At 43.5% G+C, this 26,250-nt stretch overlaps 2 protein-coding genes and 1 long non-coding RNA gene across 3 annotated transcripts; 2 read left to right on the top strand and 1 right to left on the bottom strand.

Moving 5' to 3' along the window:
* Positions 1-41: 41 nt before the first annotated feature.
* Positions 42-7,328, bottom strand: b9d1 (B9 protein domain 1). Its single transcript, XM_079520070.1, has 7 exons — positions 7,091-7,328; positions 6,926-6,994; positions 6,259-6,370; positions 5,908-6,004; positions 2,769-2,831; positions 2,034-2,101; positions 42-1,106 (listed from the first exon to the last, which is right to left on the bottom strand). The coding sequence occupies exons 1-7, from the start codon at positions 7,151-7,153 to the stop codon at positions 943-945; spliced, it is 636 nt and encodes a 211-aa protein (XP_079376196.1). The 5' UTR covers positions 7,154-7,328; the 3' UTR covers positions 42-942.
* Positions 6,638-26,141, top strand: LOC306936525 (transcription factor Sp3-like). Its single transcript, XM_079520069.1, is given in 5 exon segments — positions 6,638-6,773; positions 14,039-14,225; positions 15,065-15,261; positions 25,737-25,815; positions 25,817-26,141. Coding segments are annotated over 5 exon segments (735 nt in total). The 5' UTR covers positions 6,638-6,688; the 3' UTR covers positions 26,004-26,141.
* Positions 9,045-12,948, top strand: LOC306936527. The gene is made up of 4 exons (XR_013791504.1): positions 9,045-9,168; positions 10,832-11,221; positions 11,756-11,825; positions 12,495-12,948. It is a non-coding gene; the product is annotated as an uncharacterized lncRNA (long non-coding RNA).
* Positions 26,142-26,250: the final 109 nt, after the last annotated feature.

The following is a 26,250-nucleotide window of genomic DNA, read 5'->3' on the forward strand; positions in this document are numbered from 1 at the left end:
TAGCCAGGCTACGAAAAGGCCTCGTTGTCCTGAACCCTTATACATTATGGATCAATAGTGTGGACTTAGACTGTTTTTCGTCTGTGGCATTCATTGTCCAGAGGCTCTTGTATAAAAATGGGTGGGGCGAGAACAGACCCTAGGAATGTCAATGCATGATGCTAAGAGTGAGGGGCTTCGGTTCAGTTCAGTACTAGCTTAACTATTGTACAATTGTTCCAGAATGTTGGGGGTGTTACAATGCCCAGAATTATGAAGTCAAAGTACAAATTTATTAAAAAATACAAAATACAGTAGAAAATATAAAAAAAATCAAATGCTTGCAAACAGGTTTCTCATGACAAAAAACATGGCCTAAAGGAGACATTGGCATGATTTGTCCACCCTACATACACGTTCCTATTATAAGACACTCTGTGGGTATGGTACTGTATGGGTGTTAAGTCAGACACTCTGTGGGTATGGTACTGTATGTGGGTATGGTACTGTATGGGTGTTAAGTCAGAGGTCCCCTTTGCCACTATATCTGCTTTAACTTCGCTAGTAGTGTACACACTTTTCTGCCATCACTAAGACTGATAGTGATGCTTTCATCCATTATGCTTACACGATGGTGAGGACATGTCTGCAAGGAATGGATATAGTCTCACGTAGCCAGACAACTATTCCACAATCTCTGAATGCTATATAGTCTGGAACTACACCGACTAAATCCGATAAGAGCACCAATCCATAATTAATCATATCCTGGTATCACTATTTTGGGCATGTCATAGGCGAAAGTTCAGCCTAGGCCTATATGCCCTGTTGTATGCTGGTGTTGCGCAACGAAAATAGCCCACCTATAAGCTCACAACGCGTGAGCCTGTAGGTGGGCTATTTTCACTGTGCACCGCACCGGGCTATTTTCAGTGATTAAAGCTGGGACCCCTTATGTAGCCCTCAGGTGCCGTACAGCTGTTCTTGCGGCGCGAGGCCAGACGAGGCAGAGTGTGCCAGTGTGTTTGCGGGGTTCGTGGGTGTGGTGTCGTATCCCAGTTTCCTCATGTCTTTGGTCATGATGTTGAAGGACAGTGTGACGAAGCCCTGGGAGCGAACCCGCGTCACTGAGAGACAGAAGACACACAAGGGTTTATTACTTTTTAACTCATTTAGACCAGAGGCCGATTCAAAAAAAAGAAAAGAAAAAAGGCTTCTAAATCCTAAAAGTTTTCTGAAAAACCTATCTTTCTGTGTCAGTGGTGCTCAACCTTTTTCACATCAAGGACCCCCCGAATTATCTGTATTTGGCTGCGGACCCCCATCTGAAAATATGTTGTTCACTCGAGTCATGGCCAAAGTGTTATCGGGTGTAGAGCCCAGTGGTTTGGGGTCCCCAGCTAAATGATTGATAGGTTACCATTATTACATGCATAAGTACATTGTTAAAAAAATATCATCAAAGTTTCACCATTGTATCTATACCTACAGTACATGGAAAGTAAAAATTCTAGAACAAAAACTATATCAGAGATGTAAAATATTGTGGCCTAATGCAGTGGTTCTCTAAGTCTGGTCCAGCCACCCTCTATTCATCGAGGGGGTCCAAATGGAGATGTACAGGTCTGTAACTATGCAAGTGTGCAAATGGAACAAATAGAACCGTATTTGCACACATTCTGAGTTATGGGAGTGCTTGAAATTAGAAGAAAGAAATCCTTTGGCACACGCACATCTACGGAGGGACAGGCGCATCGGAGCAATGAACTGGAAAAGTAGGAAAAAGGGGAGTCCTGCACACTGTCTTCACTTTTATTGAAGGTCCTGCCTGTACGAGCGACCGAAATGTTGCATCTATAAAAGTTTTGTAAGTGTAAGACACCTTTTCACCTTTTTCCTACTCTTCCAGTCCTTGAAATTAAAGACGTTTGAGATCCACTGGTCTAATAATGCATGTCAAAGTTGAGATCCTTGAAATTGAAAAGGTTGAGAATCACTGATATCGACATGAATTGTGGAAAGGAGGACATTGCTCCCTCAGGTTACATACGTACCTTCTCTGCCCTCTCCCTGGGCCACCACTTTAGGATCTATGTATTCAGGACGCCGCCCGAGCAGCCAGCTGTATGAGACAAGTGAATTACAACAGTATAAATACTAGTAATGTTATGAGGGAGACATTGCAGTAAGAGGGCACTGGGGGTTCCACCATCACAGGGGATTCATCTTCATTTGAGTGTCTGGGAATGTGCTTAAGTTGCAGGCTTTACACTAGTGCAACTACTGTAATATACTAGAGTCTGACCAACATATCCGTCAGACAAATTATGTTGGCTGTCACAGATAGATAATGTTCTCCAATATGTCACAGTATTTAATTGTTTAAAAAAAAAATATATATATTATGTGTGTATATGGGGGATTCATAGCCATTCATATAGCCTCCATTACATCTACATATTTGTCGCAAGAGTTTGATAACATTTGAGTGATCATTTTCAAGAATAGAAAATCAATAAAATGATTACACATTACAAGAATATCGGCATGTATTCTGTGTAGATCACTCAGGCTTTATTTTGATGAATTGAACATGGTGGACCCTCTTGTAAACAAGTGTAATGCTTAATTGGGTCGTCCACTCACAGTTAACAGTCTTTGTATTGAGTTTGTGCTTGAAATGTACTGTAATTCTGCAAACTGTTAATAAATATTTCAATCAATCAAAAAAAAAAAAGCTTCATGGATAACACTCGCACAAACTTCAAGGACTGTTCACTTCGTCTTACCTGGTCAATTTCTGAAGTCTCGACGTGGATTCGGGAACGAACATGGGGATAGTTCTTGTGTGTCTGATAAATAAAGAGAGGTTCATTTCAAAAGTGTTTTGAAACGCGCACAATCTGCCGCTGTTCATTTATTCATCTGTACCTCTTGAGCGTTTACAAATTGAACCACCACTGGTACATTTTGTACATGCTCAAGAGTTTAACCCATTTTGACTACTTCTAAAAATGTCTTCTACATCCTGACAGTTTTCTGAAAAAGCTATGTTTCTATGTCAGTCGTTCTTTGATTTTTCAAAAATAGCAGACCTACAAGCTCGTAGCGCGCCACTCGGTGGCGCGCTATGAGCTTGTAGATCTGCTATTTTTCAATAGCTAAAGCATAACATAATGCTAACACCAAGGGGTTCCCGCCTAAAATGGGTTAAATGAACGCTGAGGCTGTGCTTGCAAAGCAGACTGTGTATGAAGGAAGGAGGCGAGATAAGGACAGGAGTTGTATGGTGTGAAATGTGGACAACAGGAGAAAGAGTCCAATGTACCAACAGTGACGTCATTATCCATTAAGCTATTTAGGTGAGATACTAATCCAGAGACCCGTTTAATATTGAGCCAGAGCACACAATTTTACATTCTGTGTTGCATACAAGTCATCAGTAAAGATGTAATGGAAATTTAAATGTTTTTTTCCCTCCTTCGTACAACAGAGTCACAGGCTGAGAATAGCAGATCTACAAGCTCAGACATGTCACATTAGTGATGCATTGTGAACTTGTTTGGTTCATTTCGATAATTTCGACTTTTACGACAAAGCATGAATCCGGCTTCAGTCAGAAGCTACCAGTAGGTGTAATGCCCAAGATGATGTTAGAGTGAAGCGACTTCTTTTTAAATGACTTTGATTAATGTACTGATGAATATTTCAGTGGGTAGAAGTGATGTGACGCAATGAGAGCATGGGGGAATGGAGAAGACAGAAGACAGAGGGATAAGATTAGACTGGAGGTTGAGGCAGTGGTGTAACTGTGAGCACAGGCTAGCAGCATATTATAGAGCACCGAAGTCTGACGTCAATATCGGTAGAGGGCACACGGGTTCATGTACTTTTTATTTGCAATGTAATCCCCATAGGAGGATTTTTAGATCGCCTCATATAAGAACTGTTTTTGAAAAATAAACATGTCATCCTGGCCATTTCACTCATATGGATATGAAGAATCAACTGACTGAGAGAAAACGCAAATGTTACTGCTGCTGAATTAGTTACATTTTCGCTAGAAACAGACGGTATCAAATATGAGTCGTAAACGACACAGAGCCACCTCTGACAATTTCGCCGATACACTTTGTTTATTTTTGGACCACAATGCTTATATGAGACGATTTTAAGATGACCCCATGTTATTCTCCATAGAGAAATTACTTCTGTGAACCAGGGGATGAGCGAGTGACGTCAGGACTTCGGCGCTCCTATTGTAATCTGTTACAGAGAAGCAGAGCAGAATGAACCTCATACTGGGCACTAAAGCCAGTCTGTCTATCCTGCATTGTATCTAAATGGACTGTGGGTGTTTTTTATGTTGCTAATAGAGAAGGAGAACACACCATCTTAAATGTGCCCAAGAATATGTATTTATTCAGTGGAAAACACAACGTTTCGGCCTCTACTGCCTTTATTTATGTTTCTTATGCACTAGGGTAGCCACAATTTGCAACACTAGATTATTTTTTATAATGGGATGAATCTAGACTAGAGAATACCCTCCATTGACAGCCCATTGATTCAAATCAAATTTCCGATCTGCTTGTATTAAACAATGTTAAACTCAACAACATTGCAGGTGTACGGCAAGCCTCCTGAATTATCCACTTTCAATCCACTTTCAATCAAGGGTTTGTTTCATAAAAATCCACCGTAGACATGTTATGAGGTACTTTCTGTCAAGAAATTCCATGCCGTGATATTTTTGTTTTGCAGCACTCGTTTTTATTAACGGGTTGTGCTGCTGCCTCCAGCATTATGTGGACATTTGAAACAGGCGGTACGCAGGGCCGTTCAGTGACTTCGGCGAACGCTTCCAAACTCCAACACTTAGAAAAGTAATCATGTGCACAGAATTTCTTGACAGAAAGTAGCTCATAACATGTCTACTCTGTCTACGGTGGATTTTTATGAAACAAGCGCTTTGCAGATTGAAAGAGGATAATTCAAGCTTGCCCTACAGCTGCAATGTTGCCGAGTTTAACATTGTAATACAAGCAGATCGGAAATTCGATCTGAATCAATGGGCTGTCACTGGAGGGTATTGCAACTCTAGATTCAACCCATTATAAAAAATAATCTAGTGTTGCAAATTGCGGCTAGCACTAGAGGTGGCCCGATCAATCAGCCACTGATCGGTGCTCGGCCGATTTTCACTCCAAATGACTCGATCAGTGATCGGCAATTTACCTGATCTGGGGAAAGCGATCTTTAACCCATTCAGGCCTGACGTCGAAATTTAAAAAAAAAGTTTTCTAAATCATGACAAGTTTTTGAGCTTGTAGATCTGCTATTTTTCAATAGCTAAAGTATAACAGAATGCTTGAAACACCAAAAGGGGTTCCCGCCCAAAATGGGTTAATACCATCTAAGTGGTATAAAAGTCAAACAGATATATATTATAATATTGTTTTTCATCTTTGTGACAGGCCTAAACATTCTCCCCTTCCTCCCCACACACAGGACGTGGGTTTTGACATAATATAATAATTTGAGAAATATACAAATGTTACCCTTACGCACAAGATCGTTATCGGCCGATCGTGAGAAAAACAATCGGCCTCCCTGCTTGGCACTCAGCATCAAAGGGTTGGATTGGGGGGTCAAATCAACTAATCAAATTATTCCCGAGCGCGTCACGGCTGCAGCTCACCGCTCCTTGGCTGCGGCTCACCGCTCCAAGAGATGGGTCAAATGCGGAGAACAACTTTCACTGCGGTAATGTGTGTGACAAATCGTACTTTGATCGGTTCCAAAACACAAAGGAGCACCTCTATTATGCACACATGAAAGTAATAATATTATATGGGGTGGCTGCGCCAACTGTCTGTCTGTGAATATTAGGGTGGGAAGGATAGAGAAGGAGGAAGCGATACTGACTGTCCAGGGGTGATGGGGATGTGTGTGACTCCGTAGCCCCGGACCACATCATTGCCAAACGTATCCGGGCCGTATACACTCACCACCACCTGAGGCCCTGGGACATACACAAAGAGAAATACCTATTGTTACTAATTTTGCTCATTAGTTCTTGTTTTACTTATTGGTAATATCAATTAATTTAATGTCAATAGGGTTGTAATTTATATATTCTTTGTCTTGTTTTACTTATTGGTTGTCAATCAAAATAATATGTCAATAGGGTAGGGTTGTAATTTATATTTATTCCAGGGGTGCAAAAAGCTGTCAGTGAGTGAATGAGTGAGTGAGTGTAGCGCGCACGCTACTCACAGCCAGATGGATTGGTGCTCTTGAAAGTAATTTCCAGAGGGAAGTTCCACACTAGTCTGTGAGGGGGGTGACTGCCTTTAGAGGTGATCTGAGAGATGCCTTCCTCCAATCCCTAGAGAGGAAGAGGAGGGTTGGAGAAAGTTCAACATGGGAACATTCAACATTGGGATCATTCATCATTGGGATGCACATCATTTCATAAAAATCCACAGACATGTTATGACTTATGAGCTACTTTCTGTCAAGACATCCTCTGCAGGTGATTCGTTTTCTAAGTGTTGGAGTTTGGATGCACTCGTCAAAGTCACTAAACGGACCTGTTTGCACATAATGCAGGAGGCAGCAGTGCGACCCGTTAATAAAAACGAGTGCTTCCAAACGCCAACAAGAAAAATAATCACCTGCACCTTCTTGACAGAAAGTAGCTCATATGTCTCTATGGTGGATTTTTATGAAACAAAAGCTTGGCAGATTGAAAGAGGATCATTCAAGCTTTCCCTACAGCTGCAATGTTGGTGAGTTTAACGTCGTTTAATACAAGCAGATCACAAAAGCAAATTGGATGAGTGGGGAGTATTGCAAGTTGCAACTCTACATTCATCCCATTATAAAACAATCCCTAGAGTTGCAAATTGCGGCTAACATGATTCATTACTAGAGTACTTACCGACGTAGGAGCCCAGTCGTGCCCGTAGACAAAACAGTATTTACAGTACAAATCGTCGTAATCTGGAAACTGAAACAAAAACAGCAAACATTGAATTATCTAAAAGGATAAACCAGCTCTGGAGGACACACACATGGAGGACACTACGGCTACCAGACCACTCACGTTCGCTCCCTCGATTTGTCCGTTGACCATGAGAAGAAACACCGACGGGTTGTTTGTAGCCATCACTGCTTCGTGTAGTAACACTGTAATCACACGAAGGTGTGAATAAACGAGCACATGAATCCTATTTCAGTTTTTCCTCTTGTCAATAAAGCTAAGAGCTAGCCCACTGAGGTTTAGCGAATAAGCTATCCGTTGCTAGGGCAACGCTTGCTCTCCCTACGGCTAGTTGCAAGGATCAAACTGAACGCGGCAGATGGTCGCGAAACAAGGGCCGGTGTATCAGTTTTGGATGAAATCAGATTAACCTGAAATCGCGTCAGCCGTCTCCGTAGAAACGAGCAGATGTTCCCCAGTCTGGGAACCCATTGGCAAAACAAAACCCTTTTCTTTTTTTCTCCTTTTTTTAACCTCCTATGATGATTTCCTGTTTATGGCATATATACTTTTTTTAATTGTATTTGTAGCCTACGTCTCTATATGTTATGATGAATTGAAATGTACTGTAATTCTCCAATCTGTTAATACATTCTTCAATCAATAAATCAATCAAACAAACAAACAAACAAACACTCTCAGAGTTAAATTAACATTGATTTTACATATAAATTGGGGAGCCAGAGATAAAAATGCCATTAAATGGGGGTCCGTAGCCTAATGCAGGTCCAATTAAGGGTCCTTGAAATGAAAATGGTTGAGAATCATGCACTGCTAGAAGAACCATAATAAAAATGTGGGTCCCTGGCATATATTTTCAAATGGGGGTCCGTAGCCTAATTATCAGACTCTAGTCCACTCAGAGAGTGGGCGGGGTCTATGGGCTGGATCCAGGCCGTATGCTAATAAATGTCGATTTAGGGGTCCTTGACATGAAAAAGTTTGGGAAAGGTTTGGGAAAGGTTTGGGGACGTATAGACATCTTCACTTTGTCACAGCAGGTGTTCTGTCTTCCTATGAGTATGAGCACATTATGTAATGTAGGCCTAAGTGGTGTAGTGTAGTGATGTCTACACACACACACACACACACACACACACACACACACAAAAAAAAGAAGGAAATAGCCTACAATACAGAGTCATCATTACATCTAAATATAGGCTACTATAATACTATCTATAGCCTATAGGCCTATCTCCTCAATTCCATCTGTGGATGAGGCTTTTCATTTTTTAATGACTGATTAACAAGCATATGCGCCTCTTTCAAAAAAATCAAGAATAGAGCAAACCTCTGCAGTTTTCTAGAGAACTAGCGGACTTGTTGCACACTCGAAAGAAGCAATGGTGAGGTCACTTGCCAGAAAGTCAAAGTCTGCTAAATCCGAACACTATAATCTATCGCTCACCATAGATAGCCTACTGCCAGTAATCATTCTAGCTTTAGGAGAGTAGTTAAAAGAAAACACTTAAGCAAAAGGTGCTGCAGGCCCACCGCCAAAAGTTCCCAGAAGAAGGCAGAAACAGTCTATAGTTACATTTTAATCATGTTCTCTAAAACCCACTGCCAATTAAATGATGATGCCTTAATATATGATTATGAAGTGCCTTATAAGCTCTAACCAAAAAGCACTGCTCTTGTTTCATGGAGTTTTCAATGTGATTTAAAACCATTGAAAGTTGAATTGTATTTAGCCTATTTCAAAAGATCACTTTGAGGAATTTGAGCAACTCTTCACCAGCAGGTGGCGGTAAAAATTAACACACCATGAGCTTGCGTTAACTCGACATGTCAGAAACAAAACAAAACCAACGTGTCCACAACTCCACACAGACAGCTTGCAGTATATTTAATTGCCCCCATGCTTTCTGACACCACTACGTCTTCTAACATGAGTTTATTACAAACAGTGAAGTCATTGATCTGCTTGAAGAAACACATTGAGCAGAAACGCAGGAGACTGAAGCTGCTTCTACAGCGTTTACAGAAGTCAGTGGTTGCTGAGGAGATCTTTGGAGAGGTTGAAAGAACTGTCAGAGAATATGAGGAAGAAGGTGTCTGCTTGAAGCAACACATTGAGCAGAAAAGCAGAATACTGAAGCTGCTTTTACAGCCAGTCATCAAACTACACAGAACAGGTTGGTACACATCACTACACTAGGGTGACCAGAAGTCCCCCTTTGCGTGGGACAGTCCCTCGTTTGAGTCATTTCCAAGATTATTCAGGCGTCCCACAAATTGAGACCCGTCCCACATTGTGACTGGCAGGCATCAGTGTTCAAAGGCCCTAATAGTTAGTCCCCTAACAGTTGGCTTTCTGTTGTAAAGCGCTCTCATTGTCTCTTTTCCTGCAAGTTGTGTTTTTATTAAAACTGTTAAAATAATATGACAAATATCCCCTAGGCTACAGTACCAATTAAGTCGGCCATACCACCCATGACCAAAAATACCATTTAAAACAAAATGGTAGGTAATCTTATACCTCCTTAGGCCTACATGATTTCCTGTTTTATATATATATATATATATACATATATAAAGTGTATATTAATTACTAGCGACACTTCATTTTGCACTTCATCATGCTCAAATTGCACCTTTCTAAACAAAATTAGCTGTATATGGAATAATAGCCTCAAATTGCACCTTCTTAAATTAAATTGTGTTATCGAACATAACCTACTGTCAGTACTGTGAATTTGTTCACAAAAAAGTTTACCTAACTTTGCTACTACAGGGAAAATCATGCACATGTACATTATGTTACTTTTTTTTGAGCGGTGCCTCCACTCCATTACGCAGCTATGTGTGTCCCTATGTATGTCTACGCGTCCCAGCAGCACAGATGAGCACGGAATGAGCACGGAAAGTTGCAAAACGATAACTCTGTCATTACTCGACCGTTTCGGACACGGGAAGGCTCGCCAGAACCAGGGCGGCCACCTGTCCATGTTCACGTGGTTCCAGGGGTCCCCTGTGTCCCTATACATGCATGCACATGCATGTATGCATGCATGCATGCATGTATGCATGCATGTATGCATGCATGCATGCATGTATGCATGTATGCATGCATGCATGCATGCATGTATGTATGTATGTCTACGCGTCCTAGCACAGATGAGCACGGAAAGCTGCAACACGATAACTGTCATTTCTCTGGGCGCATTCCTGGGGGTCTGGACTCTGGATGTTGCCCTCGGGGACCCCCACACACTACAGTTGCACCGCTCACTTCACACAGGTGTGATTTTACCCTTTGATTGCTCTTTCTTGCACTCTTTATTCTATCCCTTTGTTTGCTCTGCTTGCTGTGTTTTTGTTGTTTTGAATGTTATCTATGCTGCCGCATTGTCTCAAAAATACGTTTTACTCTTATGTACCTGTACACAAGATGTAACAAAGTACAACCTTTAACCTTTTAACCCCTTTTGGGCGGGAACCCCTTTTGGTGTTAGCATTATGTTATGCTTTAGCTATTGAAAAATAGCAGATCTACAAGCTCATAGCGCGCCACTCGGTGGCGCGCTATGAACTTGTAGGTCTGCTATTTTTGAAAAATCGAAGAACCACTGACATAGAAACAGCTTTTTCAGAAAACTGTCATTTTCAAACAGACATTTTTAGAATCTGATCTCAGGTCAGAATGGGTTAAGTAGGACCAAATAATGAATGTGTCGCTTTGAAAAAAATACGCATTTTTGCACTTGTGATTATTATTACAAAACAGTAATAGTATCAATCTTATCCAATAAAAAGTGGTTATGTCTGCTGATGTTATCTCCTCTCTCCTCCTTCTAGATCTCCTCCCTGTGTGTGAAGAGGAGGTTTCCCCTGAACAGCAGGAGATGAGCATTAATTTGGTCCAGATTAATCCAGAACCTCCACAGATTCAAGTAGAACGGGAAGAGCTATCCACGAAGAGTCACACAGAGAACAATGGCTTTCGTTGTACCCTTTGTGGAAATGGATTTGGTTACAAGGGTCATTTGAACAGACACATGAGGATTCACACAGGGGAGAAACCATATGTGTGTACAGTTTGTAAACAGAGATTCAATCGAAAGGAACTTCTTAAGACACACATGAGGTTTCATACCGGGGGGAAAAAACCCTATGCTTGTACAAAATGTGGACAAAGATTCTGTCGAAAGAGTTCTCTGAATAGACACATGAGGAGGACTCAAAGAGGTGAGGGAAATGTTTAGTTTGTAGCAAATGCTGTGTTCAAAATGCATTTAAGAAATGCATTTTTTTCATACAGAGAGAACTATGTTAAGTGAACAGCTACTGCATTTTTCATTAACCTCGGGTCACCAGGCTTTCCACCTCGGAGGAAAGCCTGGTCTGTGTTTCTAAATCACTGTGTGATCCGGTCTTGACGGGATGATAAAATTAAATAAAAAAATGGGGGAAAAAACTCTTATCCTCGTGGTTTCCGGCTTTTTCTGCGTCGCTTTGTTTTTGTGGGCATTTGGGGCACTTCTGATTCCGGTTTGTGGAATGCTTATAATTCAGTGTAATCCAATATGACAGTGTCAGAGTCTAAATAATAACGTAGAGGGATCACATAATTTGATGATGATGTCAAGATGACCAAATCAAATCAACGATAATGTTTACGTAAGCATTAAACACCGTTGTTTCTCATCTTAATTTAGTTTACAAACCAGACAGCTCATCTTCTGTTTTCATTTCCTATAATGACCTTGACGTGTCCTTCAGGTCCAGATGAAGTGCAGAATAAGGAGGTTGATGGAACAACTGTTGACCCCAGAGTTGCTTCCTGCAGCAGGTCATTATTTATTCATTTATAACAACAATTCCACAACATCCTAGATTTAGTAAATGATCATCACATTGCTGACTTGGCATTCCACTGCTCTCTTATCTCTCTGCTCCGTTTTGTGTTTTAAGAAAACACATGTATTTGTCCTCCTCTACCAATCAAATAAGAACAGTCTATTCCAACTGTGCTTTCAGTAAAATGTCTTAAAACTGATGACTAATCATATCTATGGTATTTAATTGGCCTTATACTTTGAATAAGAGTGTAGAAATGTAACCATTCGTTCAACTCACCATACGATTCCAATCATGATATTAGGTGTTTTTAATATTATGTTATTATTATATTATGTTCTTTCTCTTACACAAATCCAGTATTGTCTCAGCAAGAGGCTGAGGAGAGTGGCGTGCACTTGCCCCAACTGCAAAGAGTCTGGGGGGAGGTGAGTTTACACACTGCAGCTCTGCAAGACACCAGTGTTGTTTTTGGCAGCAAATTTAGATTTTAGTTTTAGTCATAGTCTCTTCAATAGCTTTCATTTAGTTCCAGTCACATTTTAGTCACCTGGAATGTTTTAGTGTTAGTCTAGTGTTAGTCTTATTTGTTTTCAATACACAGCAGGGATATTTTCAGTTTAATCACCTGCGTTTTTCTGTGCCTTTTGTGACCTAACAGGTTATGGAGGAGATGTAGGTGAAGAGAAGAGGAAGAGGATGGATTCCCATTACAACCAGGGAAGCATTTGTGTCAATATTTAGGTTTTTGCATCTGTGTCAAGACTCATTTTAGATTTTTGCGTTGACTTTTCAAAGATAGTCCTATACACTTAATACCAGTCGATGCTTGTATACATACGTTGTCAGTGCTAAAAGGAATCCGGTGGTATAGTTAGAAGAAGGTACTGTGAAAGATTATTCAAATCAGTGTTCATGGCAGCCATCCTTGAATGTGGGGCAATTGTAGCTCTTAATAGAATCTCAGGTTGTATGTGAGATTTTTCTGTTTTTTTCATAGTCTCTCTGTTCAGGTTGAGATGGTGTTTGTTTTTGTTTTTCTACCGAATGTGTTCCCAGAGTGGGAGAGGTCAGGTGCTCATATTGTTGATGTCAGGTGGAAATCTTTTACATCCTAAACTTACAGTTACTACTTATCCTACTACTTACAGTACACATTGATCCCATGTTTGTCAGAAATTGGTTATTGATTGCAACTTGCGCCCACCAGAGATAACTTCAGAGAAGACATGGACCTGAACTCTGAATGAAACAGAAGACTCTCTGCTTTCATAAGAAAAAAACTTCTACTGTAATAATAATAAAAATCACACCCCTGTGAAGTGAGTGGTGCAACTCTGTCCCATATTCTGTTCTCTACTTATTCAATACAGCTCGCTATATACGGACTGAGGCAGAAAGTCATGTAAACCTTTTATTTACAGTTTGGTCTGTAAACTTCTACTGTAATAATAAAAATCACACCCTTGTGAAGTAAGTGGTGCAACTCTGTCCCATATTCTGTTCTCTACTTATTCAATACAGCTCGCTATATACGGACTGAGGCAGAAAGTCATGTAAACCTTTTTATTACAGTTTGGTCTGTGGTGCCCACATTATCAGTGGCTTTTGTCCGGGTGGGTAAAAAGATGAATGAAAGTATTCAATAAAAAAGCCCTAGAAACGTATGGATACGTGGTCCGCAGCGGACGCATGGCTAATTAAAGACGTATTGATACGTGGTTCGCAAATTATGTGTTAAGTCTACAGCTAAGTCACTGTCTCCAGGGGCTAGGTGAGCCGTTTATCCTTCCATCCAGCTGATCATCTTGTCTAGAGATCTACACAACATGGCCTAGCCCTTAGAGGAAGGCCAAACTTGGTACATAATGTAGGGTACTGTTGCCAGTGGTACAATCATTGCCTGTTGATTGTGTGTCAACGCTACAGAACACGTAGCTTCTTCTAAGTTTCTTGAAACCTCCTCAATCTATTACATAAGTAATTCATTAATTATATTGAATTCTCAACAACTGTTGATTTTTCTTTGCATCAAGTTGTCCATAGTCTACTGAGAGACTGTCTGAATTAATTGACTAACCTTTCCCACCAGGAATGGTGGGAAGCACTTTTTTCACAGTGCATTTTGTGGGCAATTTGGCACGTTATTATCAGAGCTTTTATTGATATTGATCCAATAACTGATTCCTCTGCTTTGGCGCCCAGACATCCAGATAAAGCAAGAGCCAGACTCTGAGGACTGGCAGCTGGGGACAGACTCTACCCTGAACGAAAGTGATCTTTCGCACCTACGAGTGAGGCTGGTGGAAGAGGATGACCAGCTCGGCCAGGAGGGCAAGAGGCTGAGGAGAGTGGCGTGCACTTGCCCCAACTGCAAAGAGTCTGGGGGGAGGTGAGTTTACACACTGCAGCTCTGCAAGACGACACTCAACTCTCTACACCAGGGGTTCTCAACGTTTTTGGCCGGGGACCCCCGGAAATGCTTTGGCAATGTCTCGGGACCCCCGCCCCGCCCCCTCCCGACCCCCAATATAAATTGACTGCTACAATAACCTTAAACCATTTTGGGCGGGAACCCCTTTTGGTGTTTTAAGCATTGTTATAATTTAGCTATTGAAAAATAGCAGATCTACAAGCTCATAGCGCGCCACCGAGTGGCGCGCTACGAGCTTGTAGGTCTGCTATTTTTGAAAAATCGTGAAAATAAAAATTTAAAAATAATCGTTTTTTTTCTCGTTTTTTTTAAAATAATTTGGGGACCCCCTAAAATAATTTGGCGACCCCCCAAGGGGTCGCGACCCACGGGTTGAGAACCCCTGCTCTACACCAGTGGTTCCCACACCTTTTAGCCTGTGATCCAAAAGAGAGATTAGATGTTTGCCCGGAACCCAAATTAGTGAAAATAGCAGACAAGCACACAACTTGTAGATCAGCCATTTTCACTACTTCTTAAACATGACCTAGTTTTCTAATTTATGGAATTTCTTAGATTTTTCTTCTTTCTTTCTTCTTCATGAAATTACTGGAAAAAAAAATCATTGACATTGATTCTTGTTCATGAAACCCTTTGCTTTTTTTGGGGAATGTGTTTTGAAATAATAATAATTAAAATCAAAATGTAGGGAAACAAAAAATAAAGGGACCCACAAAAATGTGACCCCGACCCACTGTGCAAGACGCTGTACACTCCTTCTGCGCGGGCATACACAGAGATGTGTCTGTGTTTCTCAGAGGTTCCAGCATGGGGAAGAAGAAGCAACACATCTGCCACATCGCTGGTTGTGGGAAGGTGTACGGACAGACATCCCACCTGCGAGCACACCTGCCCTGGCACTCTGGGGAGCGGCCGTTCGTCTGCAGCTGGATGTTCTGTGGGAAGAGATTCATACGCAGCGATGCACTTCAGAGGCACAGGAGAACACACACAGGTGCAGTGCTTCTTTTTTTATTACTCCCGTATAGAGCGTCGCAGTCCCGCCCCCTACTGTGGAGTTATTCATACCATTTGATGCCTTTTGCTATAAGTTGCATGCATCAGATTAGCCATGGCACCCTATGAAGCCATGAGTTACCAAATTAGCCAGCCTGAAACCGACCCCCTGGGTAGGTCCGCCTCTCAGGAGGTTATATGGCAAGGGAAAAGCTATTTTCTGCCTCTTTCTGTAAAACCACCAACCGAGGCAGAAGTCTTAGTTAACTGACCAAGGCTTAGGCCTTTGCAACCAAAGATTGAGCCGTGTAAATACACGATCTAACTTCTAAATGGACTAAAGGTATGAGACTATTTCTGTATTAACATTATATCATTGCTTATTAGTACAATATCAGTTAATTAGCTGTAAACATAATATGCTATTTGCTCTGTTTCTTTTGTCATCCTTATAGGTTTTAATTACCTGACAAAAGTCTGACTGACACAGTCTAACCAACTATTACTGTCTTGCTTGAGTCTTGCTATTCTCATAAACTAGAGTTTAGGCCTACAGGCAAACTGAATCCATCCATTTGTAATCATAGTCCTACCAACGTGTGCGTTAATTATATGTGTAAAGAAATGACCAATAAATAATGTAAGAGACACTGGTTTGGATTATTTAAACACTGGAGTAACAGTTTCAAGCTTTAGCATTAAACAGTATATGTCCGAGTACTTTGCTTAGTAGTAACCATTTAGTCGTTATAGGCCATTCCAGGGCCTTAGGTCTGATAAATACCTCAATTGTGCACGATTGAACAAATCAATTAATTAAGCAGCAATAAAGGTGAAAATATTAGATTCCGGAACAGTAATTAAAACCTCCTAGCGCTATTAAAGCGACTTAAAGAGGAAAGTCAGCACAGAGGACAGCTGAAGGACAAAGGACACCTTCTCACCAACCACTCCAGGGAGCGGCCCTCCTGCCCTACACGCCTGGACAGCGGAGACCCCAGATCCTGGATCCAATCCACGCTGAACCTCGTTGACAAGCTTGTATGCTCTACGTAAAGGGAAGTGAACAAGCTGTTTTAATCTCATATTGGACAAAATAAAGTCCATTTTGAGTGAATTCGGAGGGAGAGAAGGAACTGCTCTACCCCCCCCCCCCCCCCCAACTGCCTGACCAGGGCTCACAGCAGGGGGTTTATGACTGCCTCTTGCCATGTTGACTTAGCTACTCTGGGGCAAGAGAGTTGTAAACTGTTAGCAGCTGACTGGTAGCAGCACCTAGAATAGCTTAGCGTTGAGCTAGTAGATCTGCTATATTCAACTAGCTTTTAGCTACTGATAGCTTAGCAGGGAGATAGCCTAGCAGTGAGCTGCTAGCCACCAACTGACTTTGAAGTGACCTCACGCTGAGTGAGCTTGTAGACCTGCTGCATTCATTTCAAGAACCAAACTGTCTTTGAATTGACTTTGCTCCTATAATCCACTGCCATCACCAGTACAAAAGGGTCATTAAAGCTGACATTGGATATTACATAGTGACTTTTGCACAGCTAGAGTGTTCATCAGACATTGTTTCACAATACAGGCATCTAAATCCAGGAAGCAGCTACTGATTGTTTTATACTGTGCATCAAGACTTCTAAATAGGCCTATTTTGACATTGCTATCCGTTGTCCACCTATTAAATCATAATAGCGTAAAACAACAAACATGGCGCAAGTTGAACTAGAAACGCTTAAAAAGAGTAGAGCCACAGCACAATCATGTTTCTCCAGGAATGCTACCAAACTGGAAACAAGCGTTAATAGCGAGCATACCTCAGAGGATGATTTAACTAACGGATGGCAAACATTGCGAAAAGACTATGCAAAATTATCCGATGCTACGACTGACTATATCGACGCTCTCACTGAGGTAGACGCTGACGCTAATGCCACTGCCATAGAGGAGATTCATGGCAAGCTAACCATCTGTACCCAGAGATGTAGAGATGTGGAGATAAAGGCAAGAAAAGCAGTGTGGGAGTATCACGCAAAACCATGGACAGAGTCTGTAGAAAGCAGTGCCAAGGAAAATATAGACCTCATCAAAGCTCTCTGCGCCACCCCTGCGACCGCAGAGGTCAGGCGTAGTAACCGAGATGATTTGGAAGGTAAACTATATGAATTGGGGGAACAGGTGGCTAAATGGAAAGATAAGATCCCCACAGAGCATGCTATAAAAAGCCAAGAGGTGTATGCCCGTTTAAAGCAAGCAAAAGAAAATATGTTTAGCCAGTGGGAGAGAATGGAGATCGATGAGGGGTCAGATTCATCCGGAGTGAGTCAAGCGACGGTCCTCAGTTTCCCACCTAGACAAGATCTCCGAGGATGGTCTAAAAGAGGTGAAGAAGAAGGGCATCCGGAAGGCGACAGTAGCAAGCAGTACCCTACAACTCCAGCTGTGACATATATGACAGCAGGAGGAGGCCCGGCCATGCATGTTCAAGCTGCAACGTCTTCACAGAGGGTGATGGGCGGAGCCAGTCAAGGCCAAACGCTCTCATCACAGTACCAGTCTGGATCCGATGTGAAACCACCCACCAGCGGAGCACAAAGCCAGTGGGGTTATCCTGGCAGCACACCGCAAGCATACAGCCACGCAGCGCCCTCTGGAGGCCAAACCATGATGCAAGGAAGTTCTGGGGGATCCCAGGTCACGAGGCCTAAGATAAAACTTGCTGCTGTTGAACCACCAAGATTCTGCGGCGACAGGAGAGATTACTGGCGCTGGCGCGAAGAATGGCAGAATGTTCTTGATCAAGGCGATCCGTCCGGTTCAGATGACTGCAGGAAGTTCTACCTGCTGAACAGTGTGGATGGAAAACTGAGAAGAGACCTTGGACTGGACCACTGCAGAGGGACACTTGATATCTTCCGACTCCTAGACAACCGTTATGGCAACAAAACGCTGACGGCCCGTCTGATAATGAAGGACCTGGATGCAGTGCCAACCATCAGGGGCCACCAACCAAGGCTAACTATAAACTTGATCCAACTGATACAAAGAGCACTGAGTGACCTACGAGATCTTCAGTTGGAGCACGCCATCAACAATCCGATGACTGTCAATTCCATAGAGGGAAAACTGCCTGTGAACATCAGAGAGAAGTGGCTATTTTTCCAGCAAGATCAGTACAACGGCGTCACACCTGATAATTACTTTGACAGGCTCTTGCTTTTCCTGCAGAGAGAAGAGCAGGTTCTAGAGATGATGGATGATGATCTGATTCCAACAACAAACCTTGCCGCGGCCGTAAAATCTCAACAAAATGATCGGCCCAGAGGTAGAGGAAGAGAGAGGTCGTCGTACACAAAGTCCACTGCCAGTGAAGTAAAAGCAGAGTATAAGCGAAACCCCTGTATTATGTGCGGCGATGTGACACATGGAAACAGATTTTTCAACTGCCAGGCTTTCAGGAAGGCTAACGCGACAGAGAGAAGAGCTAAAGTGAAGAAAGCTGGACTTTGCCCCAAATGCCTGCGCTCACACAAAGCTGACGGAGTGTGCGAGGAAAGATTTCTCTGCTCGAAAGAAGAGTGCAGGAAAAGAGGTGGCCCAGCTGACCATCATTTCCTACTCTGCCTCAGTTACAAGCCACAGCAGGCAAGAAGGACGCCAGAGAGGCCAAGGAGGGAACCTCCCTGGCACAGAACAGAAGCGTAAAAGAGCTCCCAGTCCTGATGATGATACTGAACGTCACAACGAACGGAGGCGACTGCGTTGGCACCCTGATAGACCTTGCCTCAGACACCAACTATATTACACACCGAGCTGCAGAAAGACTTGGGCTGACCGGAGAGGCCATCACACTGGTCGTGTATGGTGTCGGAAAGATGGCAACCAAAGTCAAAACAAGAAGATACCTTGTGAAGATAAAAGTGTGGACCCCACGAAAAACCTTGAGGCTTCATGAGATGATCTGCTATGGCCTTGAAGACATCACCACAGCAGGTAGAGTGATAGACTCTGAGAAGCTGGAAAAGTTCTTCCCAGGAACCCAGCCGGGAGAGTTAACCCGTCCAGGGAGGATTGACCTACTCATCAGTACAAGAGAGGGACGCCTGGCACCACAAAGAATGAAGATGTCAGGTGACCTTGTGCTATGGGATGGGCCTTTGGGGAAAACAGTGTCGGGGGCTCATCCAGACCTCTTTGAAGAAGTAGAGATGATGACACGCTACTCCTCAACTCACTTTGCACGCTCTATGAGAACGACTGCCGTCAGAGTGGAGGAATACCCCACAACAGACCTAAATGAGCACGATGTGAAAATAGGAACCACATCGGCCAGCAGCAAAGACGTTTTTGCCTGGTTCAAGTGGGACAGCGTTGGAGCTGCCTGCATACCTGCCTGTGGAGGCTGCCGCTGTGGTAGCTGCCCGCCAGGAGGAAAAGAGATGTCGCTGGCAGATGAAAGGGAGACCGAAATAATCAAAGCTGGCCTGACCTACAAGGAAAAAGATGAACACAGTGGAGAACCCCACTGGGACACGAAATATCCCTGGAAGGAGTCACCAGCATCGCTCCCCAACAACCGCAAAGCAGTGGAATCGACATTCCTGAGGACGGAGAAACGTCTCCAGAAGGATCCAAAGTGGAAAGAAGCCTACACCAGGCAAATCCACGAGATGATTGAAAGAGGAGCTGCCAAGAAGCTAACGAAATCCATGATGGAAGATTGGAATGGAGCAGTCTGGTATGTGAGTCACCTGACAGCACCCAACCCGCACTCTGTCACCACACCGGTGAGGATAGTGTGGGACAGCAGCCAGGAATACAGAGGTGTAAGCCTGAACAGCATCCTACTGAAAGGACCAGACGTGCTTAACCCCATCAGAGCTGTATTGCTCAGATTCCGGGAAGGAATTCATGCAGCCATTGGAGACATCAAGAAGATGTACCACTCAGTGTGGCTTGAAGAGGAAGAAGTCCACGTTCACCGCTTCCTGTGGAGAGACTCGCCACAGGAGGAAATTGAAGACTATGCCGTCGTGAGGGTGAACATGGGCGACAAACCAGCTGGGTGCATCGCGCAAGTGGCCATGAGGGAAACTGCTAATCTGCCTCAGTTCGCTCACCTTGCAGAAGAAAGACAAGTTATCCAATGCAACAGCTACAAGGATGACATATTTTCATCGAACAATGACCTGAACAAGCTGGAACAGACCTTGAAGGGAGTAGAAAACATCCTGAGAACCGGTGGCTTCCACCTCAAGCCCTGGGTCCGATCCGGTCAAAGTGGGAGGCCCAGTGCGACAGAAACAAAACCAGAGACACTGATTCTGCCTAACCAACTCACGGGAGAAGACAGCAAAGCTCTGGGAGTCGGCTACCTCGTCCAAGACGATAAGCTCTTCATCATGGGCTCCATCAATTTCTCCCAAAGAAAGCAGAAAATGAGGATGGGAGCTGACCTGAACGAAGAGGAAGTCATAGAGGAAACGCCAAACCCTTTGACTAGAAGAATGCTGTTAAGTCAGGTGGCTGGAATATATGACCCGATTGGCCTTGTGTCACCGCTGAAGCAGAAGGGAGTTATACTCGTAAGAAGAGCCTTCCAAGAAGCCGGCAAGATGACGAAAGACACCTGGGACGAGCCACTATCTGAAGAGCTCCGTGAAAAAGCAGTAGAACTGTTCACAGAGTACGCAAGACTGAGCAACATCAAATTTCAAAGAAGTATCACGCCCGCCAGCTGGCTGGGCAAACCATGGGGCATCACTTTCTCAGATGGAAGCTGTGACTCCTATGGAGCCGTACTGTACCTGCGATGGAAGACTGAAGATGGAATAGTCACCAGGCTGGTAGAGTCCAAGGCAAAACTAACCCCTCTTGACCAGAGAGGCGACCCAACCAAAGCAGAGATCTGTGGAGCTGTGTACGCCTCCCGTCTAAAGGGCTACATGCTGAAACATGGAAGGATAGAAGTTGAGAAGTGGTTCCACTTCGTGGACAGCCAAACTGTGCTAGGTGCCATCCAGAGAGAGAGCTACGGATTCCAAACCTTTTTCGCTAATCGCGTCGGAGAAATCCAGAAGGCTGGCCCCGCAGAAGACTGGAGGTGGATACCTGGAGCCCTCAACATCGCCGATTTAGTCACGAGAGGCAACTGCTCCCCTGAACTGCTCGGGGAGAACTCCAAGTGGCAACGTGGTCCTGACTTCCTAGCCGATCCTGAAGAAGAATGGCCGATGAAATCTGCATCTGAAGTGGCTACTGCTGCCAGAGACGTCGTGAGCAAGCTGCAAAGGAAGGCCTTCTCAGCCGTCACTACCAGAGCACAAGCCAAAAAGACGCAGACAACAGACAGTCCTGAAAAGGAAAAAGAGAAAGTCAGAAACCAAAATGACGTACCACAAGGCTCTCCAGACACCGCTGTCTCACTAGTGGAAGCAGACAAAGAACCAAAGAAACGTTGGGGCGCGGCCCTCGTAAATCAAGTCAACCTAAGCAAATACAGCTCACTACGAGAGCTCTGTTGTGCTATCGCTGCCATCAGAAGAGTACTGAAGATCTGGTTGTACAGGAAGACGCGAGCCCGTACACCAGCAAAGTGGGAGGTACTGTCAGTGGCAGAGAGGCAAACTGCATTCGAAGAATTGTGCCTCGCAGCACAGGAAGGAGCAGAGTTTCCTGTAACCACTCTAAACAGACTCGTGGTTCACAAGGACGAAGATTCAGGACTCTTACTGTGCCGTGGCCGAGTCCAAGGCATGGCCGCAGGAAGGCCTGGAGTGCCCTTAATTCCCTACAGTGAGCGGATCAGCACCCTTCTGGCAGAGGAAGCCCACAGTTTAAATCATGAAGGAGTGCCTGGAACCCTCCTAAGAATAAGGAAGAAAGCTTGGATAGTGCAAGGACCAAGAATTGCTAGAAAAGTGATCGACTCCTGCATGCACTGTCGTAAGAACAGAGCGAAAATGTGCCAACAGGTCATGAGCGATCTCCCTGTTGAACGCACAGAGCCGGCTGCACCATTTGAATACACTACGCTGGATCTCTTCGGCCCGTACACCATCAGAGACGCAGTGAAGAAAAGAACAAGCAAGAAAGCATGGGGGATAGTCTTCTGCTGCATGGCGTCAAGAGCAATACATGCAGACATGGTAGAAGATCTCTCGACTGAAGGCTTCCTGAAAACCTTCCAACGCTTCACCGCTCTGAGAGGCCATCCCAGAAAGCTCTGGTCTGACCCTGGAACCAACTTTGTGGGAGCTAGGCCAGCACTGAAAGAACTCTACGTGTTCCTGGCAGGAATCGACAAGGAAAAAGTACAAAAGAAAGCAGCAGAGACTGGAACCGACTGGTCCTGGGTGATACACCCAGCAGACTCTCCCCATCGAAATGGAGCAGCAGAAGCAGCAGTTCGCATAATGAAGAAAGCATTGAGCAGCGTGGGAGAAGAAGGCAACCTGACAGCACTGGAGTTCCAAACACTCCTATACCTAGCTGCCAACCTGTCTAATGAGAGGCCCATCGGAGCCAGAGCCCAGCTAATGGACGAAAACATTGAGGTTATCACCCCCAACTCTCTCCTGCTGGGACGCACTGGACACAGTGGAGACACCCGAGGATTCGAGTCTCCTGTGTACCCCTTCGTCCGTCTAAGAGCGATTCAAAACGAAGTGGACAAGTTCTGGAAACGTTGGAGCCAGCTGGCAGGGCCAGACCTGTTCATCCGGAAGAAGTGGCACACACCAGCTAGGAACGTCGCAGAAGGAGACTTAGTCTGGATGGCAGACCAGAATGCGCTCAGAGGCCAGTTCAGACTAGGCCGAGTCGTGGAGGCATGTCCAGATGGAAAAGGAGTCGTCCGAGACGTAAAGGTGAAGACGTGCCAAAGCATTCCCATCACCACAGGCCACTCCAAACGTGAACAGCTCGTTAGGAGTTGCCCCACAACCACCCTCCACAGAGATGTTAGGAGGCTGGTGGTTCTTCTACCAGTAGAGGAACAATGAACTAAGAAAGATTTCCCACTGCCGGCTGGCAGTGTGCTTCAGAGAAGCCAGTACTTACAGGTGCAGCTCATACGGCTACCGCTGAGCAGGACTGATGCACAAGCCCACCGCCGTGTGGACTTGTGTGGCGGGACTGTTTAGTTGGGGGTCGTATATAGGTGCATTCTTATGCGGGTACTGGCAACACGGAAGACGTCAACAAGCGTCCGCCCCATTTTTTTAGCATATTTGAACCTTTTTATGGACAATATGTATTTGCTTCTTTATTTAGCTTTTGGGTGAAATGTGTAATTGTTTTATTAGTATAACCTTTTAGTTGCAATGACTTAATTTAGGTTGTTAGCGGTTTTCTTAGTCTTTACAGACAGAATACCGAGTGGGAGGTGTGGAGTTATTCATACCATTTGATGCCTTTTGCTATAAGTTGCATGCATCAGATTAGCCATGGCACCCTATGAAGCCATGAGTTACCAAATTAGCCAGCCTGAAACCGACCCCCTGGGTAGGTCCGCCTCTCAGGAGGTTATATGGCAAGGGAAAAGCTATTTTCTGCCTCTTTCTGTAAAACCACCAACCGAGGCAGAAGTCTTAGTTAACTGACCAAGGCTTAGGCCTTTGCAACCAAAGATTGAGCCGTGTAAATACACGATCTAACTTCTAAATATCAGTTAATTAGCTGTAAACATAATATGCTATTTGCTCTGTTTCTTTTGTCATCCTTATAGGTTTTAATTACCTGACAAAAGTCTGACTGACACAGTCTAACCAACTATTACTGTCTTGCTTGAGTCTTGCTATTCTCATAAACTAGAGTTTAGGCCTACAGGCAAACTGAATCCATCCATTTGTAATCATAGTCCTACCAACGTGTGCGTTAATTATATGTGTAAAGAAATGACCAATAAATAATGTAAGAGACACTGGTTTGGATTATTTAAACACTGGAGTAACAGTTTCAAGCTTTAGCATTAAACAGTATATGTCCGAGTACTTTGCTTAGTAGTAACCATTTAGTCGTTATAGGCCATTCCAGGGCCTTAGGTCTGATAAATACCTCAATTGTGCACGATTGAACAAATCAATTAATTAAGCAGCAATAAAGGTGAAAATATTAGATTCCGGAACACCTACCATGGCCCAGGAAATGAATCCCAATGCATTTTTCCCATAGACATTTAAAAAAGTATTTATTTAAAGACGGTTACGCCGCGGACAAAGCCAATTCGAGTCGTGACAACTCATGACAACACAAACAATATTTTGGACCAAACAAATAATTACAAAGAAGAAAAACAACAAAAAAACTCTTGTAACCTGCCGTTTCTTTCTTCTTTCTAATTATTTGTTCGGCCCAAAGAATTGTGTTTGTTGTCATGATTTGTCACGACTCGAGTTGGCTTTGTCCGCGGCGTAAACGTCTTTAAATAAATACTTTCTGAAATGTCTATGAGGAAAATGAACGGAGAATCATTTCCTGGGCCATGGTAGGGGGGCGGGACTGCGACGCTCTATAGCGCTGCATGTCGGAATCTGCTGTGATTTCAAACACCTCGACTGTGCATGGGGAATGTTTTAATGGTGCGGCCTGCAAATGTGGTTTGAGCATGAAATAACAGAGGTTATCTTGGCTTACCTGTTAAAATGTCCGTAATGGATGTTTGTCTGGTTTATCTTGCCCAGGGTTCAATGAAACGCAAAAGCAGTGTACTTATGCAAACTTTGAAAGCATGCTGTTTTAAGGTTGATCAGTATGTTGAAATATGTGTCCTTATCTGCCAAATCTGTGCACTATATCTTTCTATTTATGTAATATGCATTCTTAATAATAGAGTATTGGCTTTTAAAATATCCATCCAAATAAATAAAATAACAATAATCAATGGTTTGTTTACTTAACACTAGGCAAAGACTAACTTAAAAACAGCCATAAGCCAAATGTGAGGCGCACACAAACACATGTGCTGTGCATGTGTGTGTGTGTTTTACTCAAATCATGCACTTTGTTAGTCGCTCTGGATAAAGATGTCAGCTAATTGTCTAAATTATGTATTATGTGTTCGCTTTATTGGCTGAAAGAGAGTAATCAGTCAATACAGACTACAGTAGCATTTCATTATCCTCAAAGGCTTAAATATTAACAATTACCTGTTACATTGTACTAACCAAGTAGATTTTTCCTTTTCTTTTCTCCAGTTGGCCCATGTATTACAATCAATGACGATGTTGATCAGAGTGATTGAGAGTGGCCTTCATAGTAATTCTATGCTGTAACGGGTTAATTATCTGACGTGAAAATCATAATCAAGACTACAGACCTTTAGTATTAATTGTATTCAGTCGCACTTTATGTTCCTTTCTTTTTTTTTACCAACCACCTAATATTTGAAAAAGATAGACATAGAAAAATAGCGGCGGGTCCTCAATTTCTGTATCTCTGCCCCAACTCTGTTTTCTTTCTTTCCGTCCTTGGCAGGGGAGAAGAAGTTTGTCTGCCCGGAATGTTCCAAGCGGTTCATGCGGAGTGACCACCTGGCGAAGCACATTAAAACGCATTAAAACGCACTCTGGCGGTGCTGTGGTCGCCTCGATGGAGTCTGCGGGGTCCTCGGACAGTATCATCACCACACTCATCCTCACCAACATCCAGCAGGGCTCCAGCCACGCCCAGGACATCCTGGCCAACGCTGAGATTCCTCTCCAGCTTGTCACCACCGTAGCAGCCAGCGAAGTAATGGAGTGATTCTCCGCACTCCACTTTATAAACTTCTTACAACCTCTCATGTACTCCACACCCGACTTGTTCCTTGTTTTGTTTTTAGTCATGCTATGAAGAAATATATATTATATAAATATTTTAACACAAGAAATAGTCAATCCCTGTCCCTAAATAGTATTTTTATCGATGGAGGTAGTGGGGAGGGTGGGGTCAGCAAGAGACAAATATGCGGTTGCAGAACGTGCGCACACACACACACACACACACACAC

Source organism: Electrona antarctica (assembly GCF_951216825.1).
Source record: "Electrona antarctica genome assembly, chromosome: 14".
Lineage (NCBI taxonomy): Eukaryota > Metazoa > Chordata > Actinopteri > Myctophiformes > Myctophidae > Electrona > Electrona antarctica.